This window comes from Littorina saxatilis, linkage group LG4, assembly GCF_037325665.1.
Source record: "Littorina saxatilis isolate snail1 linkage group LG4, US_GU_Lsax_2.0, whole genome shotgun sequence".
NCBI classification, from domain to species: domain Eukaryota; kingdom Metazoa; phylum Mollusca; class Gastropoda; order Littorinimorpha; family Littorinidae; genus Littorina; species Littorina saxatilis.
The window spans coordinates 14,983,188-15,004,930 of NC_090248.1; the positions used below are offsets into that span (position 1 = coordinate 14,983,188).

The following is a 21,743-nucleotide window of genomic DNA, read 5'->3' on the forward strand; positions in this document are numbered from 1 at the left end:
CACTAACCTATGAGTCATAAGAGTTTGTAATGACCCACCCAATGTTGAGTTGCTGATCAACATGCAGAATAGGGTTGATCCTGTTGCTGAATCCTGTTTCAGGCATGGTGTTGGCGACAGGTTAAGTGGAGAAAGATGTGTATGCTTTGCAACGGGGAGGAGTAGCAGTAGGAGCTGGTTACCTAGAGATGTTCCAGAAAACTGCTCTTAGTATGGTTGTGGGGACGAGAACAAAGATCAAACGTGGCTTCTGACTGCAAAACGTTTAAGTTTTTTCATTGCAGATCAAGAACAGACTTTCTCCATGGCTTGATCTTGCTTTCTTTTTAAATTGACAGGCTTTAGGATAAACGTTATGACTTTGTTCCTAGAGGGAGTTGAAGTAGCTGGTGAGCTGTCTTAATGGAGGCCCTTTCTTGCTGAAAAGCAGACAAAAAACTCAATTTTCAGAAGATATCCTTTATTTCTCCAAGCTTATGATTTGGCAATATTTTTTGTTACATTCTTAAGCCACAAAGCTTATTTCTTCTTTCACATGAAAAAAACGCAGTGACACCATTATCTTTACACAAAAGACGGTCATAAATTCATCAGAAATGTTTCGATTGCACTGACACAATTTACACAAGCATGTATACATCAGCCACTCTAGTGGTGCCACAATGCAATTAAGAATCGGTTGACGAATGTAAATACTGGGGACTGCCCAGCGCACATATGGACAGTGGAGAATTGGTTGCAGTGTCGTCACTGGTGCATTGCAGTAACAACAGCTGTCGTGCACAGCCGCTCTCTACCATGCTCTCTCACTCTCTCATTGGAAAGCAACACAAACTTTATGAATATACCGGCCTTGTTCACAGAGCAAGAGTTTGCAGCAATCAATACAAAATTCGTATGCAGCCTTTTCCACCACAGAGCCCACAACAAACGCAAAGTCTACAAAATAATCACATTTTGTCCACAACAGTTACCATCAAACATGTATAAATCATGATACTCTCTTACCCTATTAGATATACTTGCCATCTCTCTCACAGCAGCAACATTTTTGCATGAACAGATATACTGCCTCAGCATACTCAAATGTACCCCATGAAACCACTGCTGTTAAAGGTGCATTCCTACCTGTCTTCACTGTTAAACCAGATCCGTCCAGGCTTAAACACGGGTTAAGAGCATCTTTCCATTTGGGCATATGCACCAAAATAATAACCTGACTGCTTCCGCTGTAAAGTGGGAATTTTTTCCTGAATGAATTTTGTGAATGACATCTTTGTCAATCTGTGAAATAAATTCAAGGACAAATGACCACTCTACACAGGAAGCAGCCAGACTGAAGATATCTGGTATGTGTACAAGTGGAAGGAAGCTCTTATCCCCTGTAGAAAGCAGGACAGAACTGTGTTGGTGCACACTGATAGTTTATACTGGAAGGAAGGTAGCTTTAACTGAAACAAACAGCATTACCTGTGCACCCATTACAAAAACAAAGAAGAAAACAAACAGAAAACTAAGTGTGAGATCAAACTTTTGACTGATTAATACCTCAACAACAAAAAATCTGTTTTCATTGTATTAAGTTCAGACTGAAATCCTAACACACCTGCTCAGATCATTCAGTCAACACATCAGCCGAATGAGCAGTGATCATTTGACAGTCTTGCAAAATAATACCCAACAGAAAACATCTGATACACTGTAGTTCATTTCCCAAATAAAAGGAAGCCATGCTGAACTCTTCCATTCTATGAGGATAACATTTGTGTAGAGCTGAATGCACAAAAGAAAGAGTAACACGTGCTCAAGAAGCAGTTCTTTGCAGGTGCACTTAGAAGTCTTCACTTTGCAGGTGCACTTAGAAGTCTTCACTTTGAAGGTGCACTTAGAAGTCTTCACTTTGCAGGTGCACTTAGAAGTCTTCACTTTGCATGTACACTTAGAAGTCTTCACTTTGCAGGTGCACTTAGAAGTCTTCACTTTGCAGGTGCACTTAGAAGTCTTCACTTTGCAGGTGCACTTAGAAGTCTTCACTTTGCAGGTGCACTTAGAAGTCTTCACTTTGAAGGTGCACTTAGAAGTCTTCACTTTGCAGGTGCACTTAGAAGTCTTCACTTTGCATGTACACTTAGAAGTCTTCACTTTGCAGGTGCACTTAGAAGTCTTCACTTTGCAGGTGCACTTAGAAGTCTTCACTTTGCATGTACACTTAGAAGTCTTCACTTTGCAGGTGCACTTAGAAGTCTTCACTTTGCAGGTGCACTTAGAAGTCTTCACTTTGCAGGTGCACTTAGAAGTCTTCACTTTGAAGGTGCACTTAGAAGTCTTCACTTTGCAGGTGCACTTAGAAGTCTTCACTTTGCATGTACACTCACAAATGTACATGTGCAACTGCAAGTCCTCACTCTGTTAACATCTTTATGGTTGTATTTCATCCATGAATAAGGTGTGAATGGTGACACATTTGAGCTCTGAAATCCTTGAACAGACACAAACAGAAATTCAGTTTTCTTATTCCTCCATCATTAGCCATCAATGGGAATCATGTCGATCAGGTTTCCCTTGGGCTGTGTCATTGTCTCTGGGAAGAAGGACGCCAGTTTGTCAAACAGCTCTGTCCGCTGGCTGAAGTATTCGGGGGTCTCTCCTGCGCACAGAGAGAGGTCAAGTTATACACTGAGCATAGCATTTCACTCTAGTGTGGTTCATGCATGAAGTTGTAACACTGTTTGAGCTATAACAACACCTGTCCACTTAAAACAGTGATTCCTTGGTTGGTCTTGTCCAACCTTACAACCCTGTTCCTCCCCTATCTCTCCTGCTAGCTCATAGCCAGAAAGATACAAACTTCATATCATAACAAAACAAAACAAATTTCAGAAATTTTTTTCTGCCATAAAAGTAAAGTTGGAGCTAGACAAGCTTTGTGGTATAAATGATGTTGACACACCTTTAAACTGTCCTGTTTTTTACCTTATCAAATTGCCAGACTAAATCAGTAATAGTTATATACCTTCCATGAGTGACGTGTCTCCAGCAGCATACGCTTTGAACAGGTTTGTAGTCAGCAACTGAAACTGCAACAAAACAAACAGAACATCTGACATGCTGCGCTAGGAAATCATAATTGAGAAAAGTCAGATTCAACCAAAAGCCACTGTTGAGTGATGTCTTTTCTGTGTTCTGTGAAAATACACAGTCACAATATTTAGAAACAAGAGACAACATATGAGAGCCCTACAACAGAATAAGCACATTCCGCTCTTAAAAGAGAAGATAACGAACACTACTCATGCCCATATTCCTGACATATCAATCAGATATGTCAGAAGTTGTTATTTGCTGTATGTCATGCTCACATCAATATCTAAACGCAAAATGAAAAAAAGTCTCCTCAAAACAGATGTCAAAGATGCAGACAACGTCAAAGTCAGAAAAGGAAACAAAAGCCTTCCACTTGGTAAGTGAAGTATTCTGATAGTTTGATATACTTCTTGGCCTTCGGGAATTTCTCAAAGAAATCCACACTGCTGGCATAAGAGCAAAGGTAAATCCTCCGCTTTCCACTATCTTCACCTTCACATCCTAACTGCAAGGTTTGATCCAGGCACAAGGGTACACCTACCTCTTCACACTCCTCTTTATCCTCCTTGTCGATGGTGCCATAGACCTGTGTCTGCAGGAAGCTCATGGCAGCACAGCTGTCGCTGCAGGCCAGCTCCAGGAAATGGTACTTGCGGATCAGAAAACAGCACTTCCGCAGCAGGAACTTCTGCGACGGCCTTAACAGCTGCAAAAAGTGGTTGTATTGCATTCATGTTCCATCATCTCTGACTTTTTCGACACATTATGGCCTGAACGTTGTAAAAGTTAAAGCAAGCATTCATGACATCTCTCTTTCTCTTTTTCACACACACATGCACGCATACACACACACACACACACATTTGAAGCATCTTCAACTTAAATGTTGGTGATATTGTTTACTAGAATTTCTAAAACATTGAGTTAAAAATCTTGCTCTGGTCAAATCTTAAAAACAACCAAACACAAAAATCAATCAATTAATGAAATGACACCAGAAATATTTCTGAAAGGATTTTGACATATAATTATAAACGTGAAGCCAAGCAGTGCCGGATTTACCTGCAATGACCAGAAGTCGTCAAGTCTCATCTTGGGTAAGCTGTCTTTGCCAGGGTTACCCCCAAATAAATAATGTTTCTGCAGACAAAGAGCAAAAATTTCAATTTGCCATAAAAAATCATATGCACTGTGATTCCTCAGTCTGCTAGAAAAGCTAGTTACAGGAATAATCACAGGGAGTAAGATAGGATGACTTTCTTTTCAACAGTTTGATTTGATTTTATAAAAAGGTACTACTGTTTCTAACATCGGTCAAAACATAGACATGCCAGTGTAAACAGTACACACTTATTTTCCTTCATAATAATAATGTAATATGGAGCCCCTCTCCCCCTTTAAAAATCCCTAATTTAAGACCTTGATTTTTCACATGATCTGTTCATAACCTCTGTAAAATGACCTCCATTTTATAAGACTCCTTCCTTTTTAAGACCCAATTTTTTTCCAGATTTGTGGAGGTCTTGAAACGAGGGTTCCACTGTACAAGGGTTTGAGCTACTAGTTTTATCTCCCACAATTCCGAGAGGAATGGGTCACGTGAGATAGAACGCGGAATACGTCACTGAACGAATGGATTTCGTCCTGTGAAGACGTGTTGGTGCACTGTCTATCTTTTGCTTTGCTTTCATTGGCTCACGTAAGTGTAGCCTATGCGATGCTAAACTTTGTCTGTCTGTGTGTATGTGTGTGTGTATGTGTGTGATAGAAACTTTAACATTTGACTAAACACCGAAATACTAATTTTACCTGGTTATTATCCAAGCAACAGCTTCAAAATATTGAAGCAATGATCAACATTGTGTCGGCATGTGTGTAGTTAAAGCGTGTATCCAAAGAAAACGGGTGGTGGGGGGTTTTGAAGGGGTACAAGCAGTTGACTGGTTTGTGACGTGTGTGGTATGTAGACCAGGTCAGGTGTCAAGACCAGGTCAGGGGTCGCGCGAAGGATTGTGGTATACATAGATTCACTTCTCCAGTTCACCTCTGCATTCGCCGATTCGGGGAAGACGATTTCACGTTGTTCGGTTTCTAAGCTCCAGAAAAGTAAATAAAGAAGATACCGAAGGGAGATTTCCTACAATTTGATCTGCACAGCGTTTTTCCAATGTCCACGCGAGGAAGAGCTGTCGAAAGCGCAGTGTCGATCTGGCAGTCGTATCCCGGTAAGTACAGAGACAGATCTAGTGTCTCCCACTCTGATAACGTGTCACCTTCTGTTAATCCGTTTTGTTTTAATTTATTTTTATTTCAGCAGACACAGATGTCAAACACAGTGCTAGGCAGTCACCTCTAGTGAAATGAGTTGATCTAAAGTGCCTGTAATGTTTGGATGTCTTTGTTCTTGGTTCGATTTATGTGAATTTCAAGACTTGCAGTAGACCTAGAGTCTCAAGTTTACTCTGCCCGTATAAAACTGTCCACCATTTACTTGAACATGCAGATAAAATTATAAGGAAACGGAATGAATCTGTTCTCAAAGTCAAAAATAATGATCACGATTTTGCCTCAGATTCAAAACATGCACTGTCATGGTTTTGTCTGTATAATTTGGTAAGTCTTATACTGTACCTTGCAACAACTTCCTTGAACTTGAAAGACAGTTTTTGAATGCTAGATCTGTATCGCGTTTCATTCCAGACTCGATCCTCTCTTTGATTGTACTGTTTGTTTACAAACTTATTAATTTAATTAATTATTAAGCGTTAGTTTTAACTCTGTGTGTGTGTGTGTGTGTGTGTGTGTGTGTGTGTGTGTGTGTGTGTGTGTGTGTGTGTGTGTGTGTGTGTGTGTGTGTGTGTGTGTGTGTGTGTGTGTGTGTGTGAGTGAGTTTGTGTTACTGTTTGTTGATTTCTTACGGGAGCCTTGAAGGCTTCGCCTCTTGTTTTTCTCCAACCTTTCTCTGTACAAGTTTTAGTTGTAGGTTAATTGATTTTGATTGTTTATCATTGTGTCAACTTGCAAGGTAAGGAAACAGTTTGGAGTTTTCGGTGTTTGTTTGGTTTTGAACCGGGAACGCGTCGTTTCGCGTATGAATGTTATTCGTCGAAGCTAACACATGGAAATGTTACTGGCGTCAGTCGGCTCGTTAATTGTTTTGGTACGTGTCACCTACTATATTTGGGTCAGCGTGTCACCTAAGGTCAGTCGGGATCGTTACTTGTTTTGGCTACGGAAATGTAGCACAGCTGACAAAGAGTGCTAACATAAGCTTCTTCAGTCATTTTATAAATAGCAGTGATTACTTGACTCACTTTTCTTTTGTGGTCATACACAAGTTGATGAGCAAAGCGAGGCACGGGTTCTATGTGTTGCATCTTGATCCAGTACTGCTGCCCTGTGTTCTCGTTTTTGTAAATACATGACCTGCACAACACAAAATTCTTAGCAAATTTCATTTTTATAACTTTGTTGTGCTCATCGATGTGAAATTTGGTTCGCTTCCTACCAGTGGAAAGATAATAATAATAATAATAATAACAATAACAAGAAGAGCAAACGCTCGATCGAGTCACTTTCGCAGTTCTGAATATTATATGAGGCATCAGATGGACAGGAAGAAATTGCTATTCACAACACAATGAGTCACGTTCACATAAAATTTGAGCCCGGTCACTTTTATAGTTTCCGAGAAAAGCCCAACGTTAAGTTGTGTGTTGCCGAACAGAAAAGGCTAGTTATCTCCCTTGTTTTTCTGATAACGTTCGTAAAAGGCTACAGATGTAAATACTTTGATGTAAAGAATAATCCTACAAAGTTTCAATCACATCCGATGAACTTTGTCAAAGATATAAAATGTCTAATTTTTCCTTTGATGCTGACCTGTGACCTTGAAAAAGGTCAAAGGTCAACGAAACCATCGTTAAAGTGTAGAGGTCATTGGAGGTCACGACTAAACAAAATATGAGCCCGATCGCTTTGATAGTTTCCGAGAAAAGATATAAAATGTCTAATTTTTCCTTTGACGCTGACCTGTGACCTTGAAAAAGGTCAAAGGTCAACGAAACCATCGTTAAAGTGTAGAGGTCATTGGAGGTCACGACTAAACAAAATATGAGCCCGATCGCTTTGATAGTTTCCGAGAAAAGTCCAACGTTAAGGTGGTGTCTACGGACGGCCGGCCGGACGGCCGGCCGGCCGGCCGGACAGACTAACACTGACCGATTACATAGAGTCACTTTTTCTCAAGTGACTCAATAATAATAATAAAGGTACTTATATGGCGCAAATCCTAATATAGTTCGAAGCGCCTTACAATCAATCTTGAATATAATAATCTTCATTACAGCAACAATACACATTTAAAGCTAGCAGCAAGAGAGTTGCGCTACCCAGGTGTGTACGTGTTGAGGTGTAATCAACCACCTGCACTTCTGGCAGACTGACCGAAACCCTTTATGACACAGTGGTGGGACATGGATACTATCTCTGAGTCTGCACATAAAAGTGACCGCCGAAAGCCTGCTCTATGGTGACTGACAGGATGGTCTACAAAGGAAAGTACACCATCACCGCCTGTCTGTCCAATGTACCTCATCCCACTCTTCATTCCGTCACCCCTCTATTTGTCACAAAAGCGCAATTCACAACAGGTTAGCAGGTCTCGATATTCAGGCTCAGGACAGTAAACAACCACCTGAAACATCACCTGCACACAAAACTCTGCATCTACCACGCGGAGCATTGCCCCTGCGGGACTGGCAACCAGACAGCAGAACATCTGCTGCAGTGCTGTCCGGTCTACAAGGCCATCAGAGAGAGGAGCTGGCCAGACCCCACCCCAGTAGCCAGAAGTCTTTTCGGCAGTCTGGAAGACCTGCAGCGCACTGGCACCTTCATCACAGAGACTGTCCTTCTGACAAATAGCAGCAAGAAGAAGAAGATATTCCCCCAGACTTACCATTTATCTCGGTTGATTTCATACACCCAGAACGAGTTCTTCACATTGTCTCTTTTGTCTTTGTCTCGACTCAAACCCTGCAAATACATAATAATGATTACAGTTCTGACTATGTGATACCATCTGTCTTGGAGTGAGGGAAAAAGAAAACACAGATACAATGATTCCCTTCTTATCAACGAGAAAATTGTAACTTCTTTGTCAGTCAATAAGGATTTGTAACTGATTGTAAATAACCTGTTGTATATGTTCTCAAAACATAATGAAAAAAGCATACAAAATATAACAGCAAAGTACTTCTATAAGAAGCCTATAGATTTGCTTTTTAAGACACTTTCTGAAATCAAAACTCTTAACTGATTTTATATATGAGCATGTACTTTTACGATATCACGTCCCTTACCGATAAAACATGGATCTCATTCAGATCTGGATCTATGGTGGCACGCTGTGTAAACCCTGCAAAACGTGAAGTATAAATGTTACATTACAAAAGCTGAGTGTATGCTAAGTATTGAACAAATACTAAGTGTCACAAACCATCATAGCATGTGCACTCAGTATAACTAACAAATTAAAAACTATGTCGGAATGTTTGCTCCCTACAACAACTAGAAAGCTACTAAAGTCTGTATTTGTATAGCAGCAACAGAAAACTGTACTTTTGTGCACCTGGTAGAGGTGGTAATAAAGAACAAACTGTTGGTCTATGTGACATAAATCTTTGTAATAATCAGTCACTTACATGACACTGTAAACAATGATTGCTAGGTTCAGCTGATAAGACCTAGAACTTCACCCCTTCTTGCCCTCCTCAATACTGGATCTTTGCTTCCAAGAGTTAGAGTGAAAACTATCTGATGCCACCTATGAATTACTGAAGACAAACACTGAGAAGAATTCAGCCTAACATGCTGAGGAATACATGCTATTTGCCTATAAAAGAAGAACGTTGTACGTAGCATACATATAGCAGAACCCCTTTTCTAAGACCAGAACCCCTTTTCTTAAGACCATTCTCCTTAAGACCCTAGTTTTCCAGAATTTCTGTCAATAACGCAGGTTAATTTACCTCTATTTTAGGACTTCCTCCCCCTTCAGATCTGATTTTCTCAGATTTGTTTAGGTTTTAAAAGAGGGGTTCTGCTGCGTCCTGTATAATAGCAGTACCCAGAGAGAAAAAACATCGACCCCATTACCTGCTTGACATGACTCTTTATTGGTACCATCGGACACCACCTCTATCGTGCCAGTGTCCACGTGGTAAGCCAGGAAGTCGTTCAGATACTCCTTTGCCCGCTGGCCGGCAAAGATGTACAGCACACGCTTCACCTGTCAAAGAAGAAACCAAACCATCTCATGCAAATACTCTTCATTCTGCCTGTCTCAGCTAACATCATGTTGCTGTTGAGTGCACCAACACTTGCTGGGCCACTTGGAAAAGAGAAATGAACAGTCATTTAAATCAGAAGATTAAAAGATTCTGTAATTTTCCAACTGTTAAGGCAGTCCTTGAAATCCTCTTCTCTTCACCCTGAAAAAAGTTGAGGAAATCTGCCAAAATGACGGCATCATTTTCAACAATTTGAAAGAAATGTTAGCATTTTACCGACTCCAAACAACATCCCTGTGGCATAGGTATGAATGTCTCACGGGGTGAAAGAGCATGGAGTGGCCGATGCGTGATCTAAGCTGAGCACAGTCGTCCAGCAGCTTGGTCCAGGTGTTGGTGGGCACGTGGAAGGAGAAGAGGCCGCTGAACTGCTGGTCCTGGTTGTTCCGCTCCGCCTCTGTGGGACTGCAACACACAATGCTTTCACACAATCTCCAAGCTCAAATAATGGATTCAAGGCTCCTTCTTCACAAAGGTGTCAGAGTTCTTTTCTCTAAGCATAGACAGTAAAATAACTCAAGAAACATGGCACCCCTTTTGCAGAACTTGTCTGAATAGAGACTGAACTTACGATCCTGATTATTTTTCTGTGCCTCTCAAGGGCTGGAAACCAACTATTTTCTCAATGATGGGCTCACAGTGTCTTAGGAGTCAGTGATTACAGTCAAACAGAATTATAAATGGATGCCGTTTGTTCCTTAGCATGAAACACTCTCAGCTTTAAAAAAAAGTGACAGCGTGATGGAACATATTGCAAGATGAATACACAGCTCTCCCTGTTGAGAGACAGTACGCTCAGTCACCCACCTGGCCAGCACGCGCCCCCCAAAGATGTAGATGGTCTGCTGGTCGGTGTCGATGGCCATCTGGTGGTCAAAGATCAGCTGTGGACCCCCCATGGAGTGAGTGTCGTCTGTGATCAGCGTCCAGCGCTCGGACATGATGTCGTACATGTAGAAGTCACACTGCAACCAGTACAGCAGCCAGTCAAGTCTAACAGTGGTAACTGCCTTGTTTACAGACCTTAACCTTCAAGGTTTTATGCTCAAGAATTGTCAATTTTATATGCAGATTATCAAAGTATTCCACATAAAATTCATGGAATGGGACTGATCAAATCAAATATGGAGAAAAAAACATACTCTATATATTTCTTACTGTTTATTGTTTGTGTTCTCCTGGCCAGCTGTTTGCTAACAAATTAAATCAAATGAACAAAGATAGATCCTTACTCTCCACCAATAACAGTTTAGACTTCCTCCAACACACATCAGGTATGTTTTAAACAAATGGACACACTATGCCATTACTGAAGACATAGGAGCATACCTTGAGTATGGTCGCACTGCGCATGGAGGGGTCAAGGTAGCGGCCAAGGGCAAAGATCTGCTTTCTCTCTGGGTCCAGACACATCTTGTGACACGACCGCGCTGAAGGGCCGCCCTGAGTTCAAATAACAGAGAGTTGTGGAAGGGACAGTAGCAAGCCTCCTCATAGCTTTCCCACATTTCTTTTTGGTTCTGCACTTCAGCTGTATCACCTATTTGTATGCATTTAATGTACACTACATAAGTCTACCATATCACACACAGAGAAACAGACAAAGCCATATATCCATGCATGCACACACATCCACATTAACCCAACCTAGCCATCCCCCCTCCCCAAACACACACACATTTGTCATACACACACGACCAAGCAAATACACACACACACACACACACACACACACACACACACACACACACACACACACAGAGGCATCACTGTTCACCACTCACATCCTCTTCTGCGTTCTTGGAGAGACAGGACCATTCATGTGTGGGTACGTGATATGCCCAGAAGTCGGCCAAGTCTACGTTTCCATCCCAACCACCAAACAGGTAAATGGTTTCTGTAACACATAGGAAAAAGTAAACGAGAGAAAGTCAGGCTTACCTGGGATATATCTGAAAAACACGTCTTGCCCTTAGAAATAGTACTAGAAATACAATGTTAGTCTCACACACCAAAATATAGTTACAGGCATATCAGTTTCCAGGATTGTAATAACCTGAACAGATACTGCAAATAAGTGTTAGCTATGTCATTCACATATGCACCTGGTATCAATATCAATGGTTTCAGAAGATAAATAAAAATAGATGTAATAAAAGTATGCCAAAATATGGTCAAAATGAAAGAAGGAAAGAAATTGAGAAAGAAAAAGCACTCCTCCCACACCTGAGTTGACATCTATACACATCTGATGGCCTCCCCGCATACCAGGCCGGGTGTCTGAGTGAGGTTCTTTGTCTGCAAAAATAACATCAAAGCGTCAGCATTCAACACTATTCTCAGGATTCTATTTCTATATGTTGGATCTTTGATCACTTGATTGATCTGTTTGATAAAAAAAAAGTAAACATAATCACAGAAAATCATACAAGTATCAGAGAAAAATCATACAAGTCCGAACATGATTAGTTTTTGTTCATGCAGCACATTACAGTGATTACTGTAATTCTTAGGTTATAAAACCTCTTTTGTGCTGCTTCTGGTCTAATCCCCGTTGTCATTGAGTGATTAACTCGACATTATTTCAATATTATGAGGAAGTTAAAAAAAAACAAAGGCCAGGGATACCAGTTTAAGAGAGAAGAAGATCAAACCGTCAGTGAGTTAGATTCAAAGGACAATGGTGCTAAGAAGACAGTCTTACTGTTAGAGACAGGCTGGATGGGAGTCCAGATGGGTTTGTAGTCCTGCTGACTGATATACTGATCAAACAGGCCCTCTGCAACAGTGCAAGGAGTGAAAACAATTCCAGGACTAAAATTAACACAGAAGGGGTCTAAGTCGACCAAAGTGGGTGCATTCCCTGTAGGTGCACTTCCTGTAGGCGTTTTTTCCTGTATACAGGGAATATACCCGAGTGCATTTCCTGTAGCGTTTTGTGGATTTCGCTGAAAGTCATGTGATGCATAGCCACGTTGGTAAAATTTGATATTTTTCTATCCTTTTCTTTGGTTTTCAAAGAGATTCGAATCAGTGTTGCAATTTTTATTGAAGAGATGATCAAATCCATCATATCCTCCCATCAAACATTTTGGATGTCATGAAGGGAAGCGACGCTGCGATGAGTCACGCGCTTGGAGCAAGATTGAGCAGTATCATACTTTCCTCCAAGAAATGCACCCGGGTGCATTACCTGTGTACAGAAAAATTGCCCACAGGAAGTGCACCTACAGATAATGCACCCACTTTTGGTCAACTTAGACCCCTTCTGCAAAAGTAACCCAAAGCCTGTGTGTTTAATTTGCTGTTGCCAGTGCACTGAACAAACACCAAGAATATAATGCTAAAAATGCAGTAAATCATGCAGCAGTAATTATCCAAACACATCTTCTATTACTTATGGAAAAGAAGGAGCAAATAAGTCACACATTCATGAACTGTGGCATTTGTGAGCATAATCTGTGTGAGTGCATGCAAGCTCATGAATCAATTCTGTACCATAGATGGAAGTTGAACAAAATAAAAAATCTGAAAATAACACATGTATGTATCGTATGTCATAGAGTTCACAGACACTATGTATTTTGTTTAACCCTTAGTATAAGCCTTATAACTTCATCATTGATTCCTGGTGGAAAATCAGAAGTTTTTGAATTGAACTGTGTCATTCCTTTCGTGATTAGTAAGATCATGTTCAAAATATAAACAAAATGTCACACCATACCTTGGCAAGCTCTCCTGACAACATCTTCACATTTTTCATACTCTCCTCTTAGCACCTGGAAATAAATGTATTTATAAGAGAAATTTGAAAAGCCAAATGTTACAGCTTTCAATGCTGACATTACACACAAGGTTTATATTTCATCACAGGAGTGAAACTAAAGACAAGGAAATAGAAAAATATTTATTCACACACACAAATGCACATAGTGGTAGTACCATGATCATCAGTAAAGACTACCCACAAATAAAAACAACAACAACAAAAAACAACTCTACATCTCTGAACCTGTACCGCATATGAAAAAAAGTTGCAGACAAAAGAAGCCACTGACCAGTGAATCGTGTAGCTCCGTCAAAAGTGGATGCTCTAAGGACACTTTAGTTTTCTTGCTGAGTTCCTGAAACGCCTCCATGTAGTGTCGTTGGCGAAAGTGTTTAAGGCACAGTCGTATTGCTTCTCTCTCCCTGTACTGAACACAACAATCATAACCACAGCAGTCAGAACTAACACCTGAACGCTTTGTTAAAAAAAAAAATCTCCTTTCTCATCATGGCAAAGATAACTGTTCAATGTTTGCCCCTGAAGGCTTCTGTCGGATCAAACTAGTAAAGCAAAACAAAACAAAAATCAAAACAGAAGCAAACCAAAAATGAAAAAGAGAGGGAATGGTTGAACCAAAAAACGAGAAAAAATAACTCAAGGACTTGTGCTAGCATTAACTAAGAACAGTTTCACTGCAATGTGTACATGTATGTAGTGGCATTCACATTACAACAGCTGTCTCTTCCTTTCAAAGGTATTTCTACAAAAGTTTGAGAACTCTTGTAACAGGGCACACCTTCCCAGCACTGAGAATTCGGTTATCTAGAGCAGCCATCTATAAATAGCCCAGCCAGCTGCACACAGCGAGCCAGCCAGTCAGCTGAGGGTGCCAGCAACAAACTGGCCTGTCTCACCGTAGCTGTAATACTCTTACTTACAACTTTATTTAATGATAGCTGAGCCGTTTGTTGCATTTCTTTTTTGAAATTTGACACATGACTAGATCGATTTCTGCAGATACCACTCAATGCAATTGTAATCCCATTTCAATTTGGTAAGAAGTATTTATTAGTACTAACTGATTGAGGTGCTTTGGTGTGTTTTGAAAGTGTTAGCACACTTTTACTACAGACATAATACAGTTTTGTTTTAGAGGCAACAAGCATGCTAAACACAGAACAGCAAGCAGAATGAATGAAGCAAGCCTTACCTTTGCACCAGAAAGTAGAATGAATAACTGCTAATCCAATACACTGCACTCCATTGTATTGTATACAACTTTCACAATTCATTTTGACGGCATGAAAATGAGCACAGTCCACACAAAAACAACAAAATAAAACAGCACAGATACCAACACATTCACTTTCCTTTAGATAAGGCACATATTCATTCCAGTAGTGCTTGCTTTCCACAGAACAGAGAGCACAGTGAGTGGGAGTAGACACTCGTCCCAAAGTACAGACCAAACCCTTGGCGCCCCCCCCCCCCCCCCCCCCACCCTTTTTCCCCCCAGACAAGTCTTGCTTCCCCTAGAACTGTTTATTACAACCTGCAGCATAGCATCTCTCCCAACAGGTCTAGGTACCAGCAAAGCTACAGGATTAGAGGGAACTGAGATAAGGGGGCATTTGTTTTAACATCTGGAATCCATTTCCTGCTCAGTGCCAAGGGGCCTGTTTCACTTAAAGCTGCCTACTATCAATTACAGTGGGGATAAACATCCCTGGCTCGACACACAGCAAGCTAATTGCCTGGCTGACAGACTGGTGCAAGATAGTGGGGCATTAGAATGAAGGGAATGTGTTGTAAATCTCCTAGAAACAGCACTCGCCAGAGATAGTGAGACTCTGCTGGCCGCCATTTTGGATTTCCATTGCCCTGGTAACAAGCCAGTGCGGGCGCACTGGCAGGAACAACTGGGTCGGCTAGGCCGCGAACCGAATTCTGACCTGCACAGCGCGGCTGAGAAGGTGTGAGGGGTCAATATTACACCAATAGTTTCTGCTTTGTCTTTCTTGCTTGTCTTCTATGAAACACACGCACACACACACAAACACTATGCCACACAGTACACACACACACAGATACTCACTGTGTTGTACCAGTTCATGCAGGCCTTAACCCTGTGCCAGTCATCCACACCATGCAGTTCCACACTCCAGATGCTGAAGTTGAAGCTGGGACCCCACGCCTGAATCGGCACTGCACACACCATTTTTCAATTTGAATAAGTTTCATCTCTTGGTCTAGAGTCAAGGTGGTGGGCATTTACATACTACCATCAGTTAAGATTAAAAGAAATTAAAAACTGCTGTAAAAAAGGCATCCACATATGACTTTGAGCTAACCTTTAATGTAATCAATTTACTATATTGTGATTTTTTTCAACACTCAAAATCGTTGTACTGTATCAGTAGTTGCATTAAGATGAGAACAAAATACCATCAGACAAATAATATCCAATATAGTCTTTAGTCCATGCATGTTACAGGTAATGCCAATGACAAAGTGCAATTATTTCTGATACACTATTTACACTTAACATGTTGATGCCTAAGTGGTTAAAGGGTGCTCTAAAAACATGCCACCCACTAAAATGCTAATAACTCCTAATTTGTTCAGCTAATTATTTCATATTAGGTGTACATTGGCTTGAGATATGGAATGATAAGTTCAGAAAGTTTCAAGTTCATCAGTTAAACTGTCTGACTATTTATTCCAAATTCAGAGATTGACTTAAAAGTTTGAGGTTTGGCACAGAGTGGTAGCCACACTAACCGGATTTTAGACCTCCAAAATTTAACATTTTTTCTGAATGGCCTTGTATACAAAAACCATCCTCAGACAATACAAGAGTTGAAACAGCAATTACAGGGAGTCTGGAGGTTCCAGTCGGATGAGTGTGGCCTCCTACTGTTGAGGCATTCTTCAAATATTTTTAAAGCGTAACAATTACAATTACACCACTTGACCTACATAATTAAAACTTTGTGAAAATAGTATCCCACATCTCATGCTAATGTACACCACATATGAAGTAATTCGCTGAAAACATGTGAGTTTTTTAGAGGGTGGCATTTTTTTTTTTTTTTTTTTTTTGGGGGGGGGGGGGGGGGGGGTGTTACCCTGTTATAAACAATACCCTTCAAAATTTGAATGTTGCAGAAGGTAAGTAATATGAATAAGTATGATATGTTTCCTTCCCTTCTGAAAGAAAACATAACTGATGTACTCACTGATTTTAACATAGCGACAAGGGAAATTATTGCCATCAATGGTATTGCGAACTGGAAATGATTCTGGAATGTGATCATTTTTTAGACCACTGAAACAGAAATATATGAAATTATTTCAAAATAGCATAACTCACTGACAAAATATAGTATGGATATATATATCCAAAAAACGTAAAGTAAATCATAAATATCTTTTGTTTGAAGACACTTTGTGTCAAACTAAAGGTAACACATACAGCCGACAGCTGATGATACAGTTTCTGGTATTCTCAGATTTTACAAGTAAAATACTGGGAATAAGCAAATATTAGCACATTACTATGTCTACTAAACTTTAGTACACCAGTTTGCACCCTCCCTTTTAAGATAACCTGATTTAAGACCTTCCCCATTTTTTTTTTTTTTATAAACCTGAAGCTTGTCTTTAATAATAAAACACGCCCAAAAGACCTTCCACATTTTAACTTAATTCAAGACCTTGTTTTCTTCAGATCTTCTGGCAATAACCTCTGTTAATTTGACCCTGTTTTGATACCTTTTTTCTCAGATTTGTTCAAGTCTTAACTGTACTACATATATATGTACACCACAAGTAAGACTGCCAGGTCAAGAAAAGAAAGCCCGTGGCAGTGAATGAGTGACAGTGACACTGCTTACCTGTCCAGGATTTCTATCAAATGATCCTCTGTCAGGCCACCGTAGACTTTGAACTTCTTCAGGTTACACACATGGGTCTTTTCGTACTTGCCAAACTTGATGCTCTCTACGATGGCTGGCCTCTCCAACTTCAGCATCAGGTACTGAAAATAAATTGTTTATGATAGGTCTGCAGATCTATACTTAATACATCTAATGAACACGAGAACAACATCACATAAATTAGCCTCAGATGACTCAAACGCGCTCAGTTTACAGCACTTTTGAATACTTGAATGTGACACCTCACCTATGACAGCTCTCAATGACGTACACATTCTGCTTTCCTTTTGTCTATTAACTGAACCAGATTATTCTTGCCAAGAAAAGACATCTTCAGTGTGGAAATGTTTAGCTTCCTAGGGTGCACTCGCATTGCGGACAAGATATCACTGCATCTTATCAATGGTAAAGGCACATTAGGTTCAATTAACTTCAGAACTACAACACAGTAACATGTACCTGCCACTGTGTCAGACATACATCCCTACTGGAGATAATTTAAATTAAAGTTTATTTTATGAAGTGTTCAACTCTAAAACCCAGTGCTCCCTGGAAAAAAAAGGTAAACAAGGGGCAGGTTTTACATGCGCAGCTGTTCGACACGTTTGAGGAAACTACTCCGAATATCATACAGAGAACCGAAGACCAAGGAATATGTTCTGAGCTTGGTTAAGAGCATCATGGGTCTCTCCTGGCAACCATCAGAAGACGGAAGTTGGCGTGGTTTGGCCACGTCATGAGGCACGACACCCTCTCCAAAACCATACTGCAGTGCAAGGCACCGTCGAAGGAAGACACAGACGCTGGAGAAAATGAAAGAGCTGGTCTGACAATGTCCAAGAATGGATGCAGATGAGCTTTCCTGACCTCCTGTCCACTGCTCCCAACAGAGCAGTCTGGAGAAGGGTTTCTTCCTAGATCCTCTTTTTCCCTCACATCCTCCCAACCACTGTTTCACTCTCAGTCAGGGGAATAATGATGATGATGATGATGATGATGATGATGATGATGATGATGATGATGATGATGATGATGATGATGATGATGATGAGCTGTTTGCACACGGTCCCTAATAAAGTAATATTTGTTCTCGCATCCTGTATAGGAGTAGAACTGTTGTAGGTTTACCTGGGGAGGATTGTTGGAGTCTGATGACCATCTGGATGACTGGTCACTTGGATTGTCGTTCAGTACATTTCTGAAACAGGGGGAATGGCAACAGTTATGAAACACTCGAAAAACTGATGAGTCAGTTACAGAGCTCTGAGGCTCAAGAAAGGATGAATTGTTAATTCAGTATAAATTTAAAAGCAAAAAAACCTAACAACAACATGTTGCCTTAATTTTTCACAGAAAGGCTTATAGTTATAGAGATTATTGTTACACACAGACAGACTTGTGTCTCTGCAACAGGAACACATGTATCACGAGCGACAGAAGGATGCAGAGTTTTCTCTCATGGTAGGGAGTCAACATTTTTTTAGCATTCAAAGCAAAAAAAGACAACAATATGGTTTTAAAACTAAAATTCAGTACGCTACCAACTGAGCTATTTCCCTGTCCCTTCCCACTTGCATACTACAATTGTAACTAATCGGTAATCCTGAGGTGTTTTTTTTTCTGCATTAGATCTATACCTTGGACTTGTAGTTGGAGGTAGCAAATCACATAGTATTGTCGAACCTGTCCTGACAACTACCTTTTGATACCAGCCACCAGCCATTTAGTAGATTTACAACCAGCCTTAAGAGATCCTTACAAGCTTTTTCCACAGATATAAATCACCATTGCATAATAATGGAAGGGTGCTGATTCTGTGCGTCGCTTATTTCTCAAGACAGGTGTGACCACAAGCTTGAATATGACATCATTTCAGCTTTCGTCGGACAGATCTTTTCGTATTCCAATCAGTGTAATTTCCCTGTTCTGTGTTCTGCCGTCGTTTTGACTGACCTGACATCTTGAGAAAAGCAATGACGTTTTATTGCTGCGAAGCAGCTGAATATGAAATTATATTGAAAAAAAACCACGCAGAAGTATGTTTCATTGTTTGGGTCTTGCAAGACTTTGTGAATAACAAATTCTCCCTTGGATTTGGAAGAAACTTTTTGTTTGTCATCTGCTTTGAAAGTAGGGAGATTTTACAGCATATTTGTCACAATGCAAGTCGCATATTGGGCATGTTGTTTTGTTATTGTTAATGTTATTCTTCTTTCTTCAAAGTAGCGTAGGATTGTTTTATGTTTGTGACCATTTTCTCGAGCTGTGCATTGTTAGATTACTGAAAAACACCCATGAATACAAAATCGCAAAATATTTTAGATTATTGCTCTGCAACGTCGATATGCCAAAACAAAAAAGTCTAGCACAAAACCCACACGTTGGCTGGAAGTGTTACATTTTTTTTTATAAAATGGGTTTGGAGGAACTCATGCTCATAATTTACATAGCCCTCCAGTCCTGTTCTTCTCTTTGTCACACCCCTGTTGACCGTTGTTTCTCACGATGCAGCAGTATAAGTTGAACTATTAGTATAACGACCACCTGTCTATAACAGTATAAGTATAACCTATCTATAAGGAAAACTTTTGTTTGGTCCCTTGGGTGGTCGTTATACGGACAGGTTCGACTGTGTTATAGTTGCGACTAAGCTAGAAAAATGCCAAAGTGGCAGACTGGACAGCTGACAGTACAGCTGCCTTACTCTTTACTGTGTCTCAACTGTGCACAGATAGTGATACAAAACTTGAAGGGAAACAACCGGACCTCTAAACAAAGAATCAACAATAAAGGATTTAATTCTGTTGATGACTTTCCTCGCTTTCAAAAGCTACCACTTAATCCCCATTTCTGTCGAAGAAACCTCCTACTTACTCTGGTACATAGCTGTAGGAGTAGCTCGAGTATTTATAAACGCTCAAGGGAAGTTTTGTTGACGGAGAACTTGAACTGGTGGACGCAGCCATCAACGCCATCGATGTCGTGCTCTGTTTAGCAACGACATACAGACTTTCGCTTTTCCTGGGTGCGCAATCGCTCCTGGAAATCCCACGCTGTGACTTTTCCTTATATAAAATATCTGCTGTCTGTTGTCTGGATGTCGGATAAAATCAGTGCTCTTGCTGTTCGATGCTTGTCATCGGTTCTAGTTGAACACAAACACGACGAAGAAATGTACTGTAACGCAAGATCCACTGAGGCCTTGTGAAGTTTGAAAAATACAGCAGTTTCCAATCGAGAAACCACGGATGTATCACAATGAAACAGACAGAAATTTCCGTGAATGTTCAGACGAAATTTAGAAGATTTTTTCTCATTTGAAGATCTAACATGTTGAATTATGTTAGGGGTGTAGTTCTACTTTTTTTACTCATCCCTAGTTGGCCCTCGAGATAACTTAAAGCTACGCAGAAATGAGCAAATGCTCCCATTTGAAGATCCACCAAACTGAATACATATTTTTTAGGAATAGTATTTCATTATGGGTTTGGTGGATTCCGCACCGCTGTTGTATTATAAATGACTCTTATGCCTTAATGAAAGCTCAGTGTCTATAAATTCTAACTTGATGAGATCGATTGTCAATAAAGCACATGACACTGATTTTGGGTTAAAGCGGATCCACGTATATCATTGGGCCAACACTGAAAGTATTGGGCCGAATTTGAAAACTGTGAGAGCCTGCTTCAGTATCTCAAAAACACCACAATAGACGTTTAAATCAGCAGGGACGGACGAGGAGGGGGGGGGGTGCACAGGGTGCAGGTGCACCCCCCCCCCCTCCAACAACAACAAAAAATAAAGTCTTTAGTGATTTGTAAGTATCCGTCTAGTATGTTGGTAAAATATTCTGAAAGTTTCAAAGCAATCCACCAAGTCATTGCTAAAGTGCAGACTTTTTTTGTCATGATACCCCTAAAAACATAACGCAAAAAGTCCCGTTTTTGACCACTCTTGCGATCGACACCTGCATCAGTAGGAATAGCATAGCACGCGAAATACGCAAGGTAGCAAAACAAAACAATCTGTTCAGGGTAGATAATTGATTTGACTTTCTTCTCGTATGTCAAAGTTGCAAAGTTTTGCCTATTGTGATTTTTTTGGGTCGATTTTTCATTTGGCTCTTCCGTTTTTGTCTGGTCGATTTTGAGGGTACCCTTACTGACTTGAGCGGCGGTCACATGATCCCTGTAAAACGGAAATATTTAATCCAAATGGTGATCCTGAAGGTTAAGTGAACGGCCTTCTCTGGCATATAAAGTGTTAATAAAATGACACGGGGATTAATGCTTTAATTTGGGTTTGAAATTTGTTGCAATAATTTTTTGGCCAAGTTTATATGTGAGCGCCGGGCCTAAGGATACTGCCGAGAACATGAGGATGATACAGACTGAGAACCAGGACCGGACAAGCTGCCGAGTCACAGTGACAGACCCGTTGCCAGATGCCAGCCGCAGACCGGCCTGATCGAGGGACTCCGACCAGTTGATCTTACTTTGACCTCTGCCGCTTACTGAGTTATTGACCCAGCCCAAACCCAGTGAACCATAGATTAGCAACTAATGGGAATAGGAAGTAGAGGGACTGAATAGAAACTTG

General features: G+C 40.5%; 1 protein-coding gene across 1 annotated transcript; it reads right to left on the bottom strand.

Annotated features, from left to right (window-relative positions):
- Nucleotides 1-443: 443 nt before the first annotated feature.
- Nucleotides 444-20,548, bottom strand: LOC138964056 (muskelin-like). The gene is made up of 21 exons (XM_070335943.1): nucleotides 20,019-20,548; nucleotides 18,273-18,342; nucleotides 17,103-17,245; nucleotides 16,446-16,534; nucleotides 15,302-15,411; nucleotides 13,496-13,633; nucleotides 13,162-13,216; nucleotides 12,142-12,216; nucleotides 11,664-11,735; nucleotides 11,222-11,334; nucleotides 10,767-10,880; nucleotides 10,245-10,402; nucleotides 9,698-9,842; nucleotides 9,244-9,376; nucleotides 8,448-8,503; nucleotides 8,045-8,121; nucleotides 6,399-6,510; nucleotides 4,147-4,224; nucleotides 3,626-3,790; nucleotides 3,014-3,077; nucleotides 444-2,647 (listed from the first exon to the last, which is right to left on the bottom strand). Exons 1-21 carry the CDS (start codon nucleotides 20,117-20,119, stop codon nucleotides 2,526-2,528), a joined length of 2,190 nt encoding a protein of 729 aa, XP_070192044.1. The 5' UTR covers nucleotides 20,120-20,548; the 3' UTR covers nucleotides 444-2,525.
- Nucleotides 20,549-21,743: the final 1,195 nt, after the last annotated feature.

Bases quoted from the DNA above. Each gene is read 5' to 3' on its own strand.
- LOC138964056 (XM_070335943.1), bottom strand. From the start codon at position 20,119: ATGGCGTTGATGGCTGCGTCCACCAGTTCAAGTTCTCCGTCAACAAAA. The intron at 12,217-13,161 runs GTATGGTGTGAC...GCACTGTTGCAG, and splicing joins TGTCAGGAGAGCTTGCCAAG to AGGGCCTGTTTGATCAGTAT. The intron at 10,403-10,766 runs GTATGCTCCTAT...TACTGGTTGCAG, and splicing joins GCAGTGCGACCATACTCAAG to TGTGACTTCTACATGTACGA.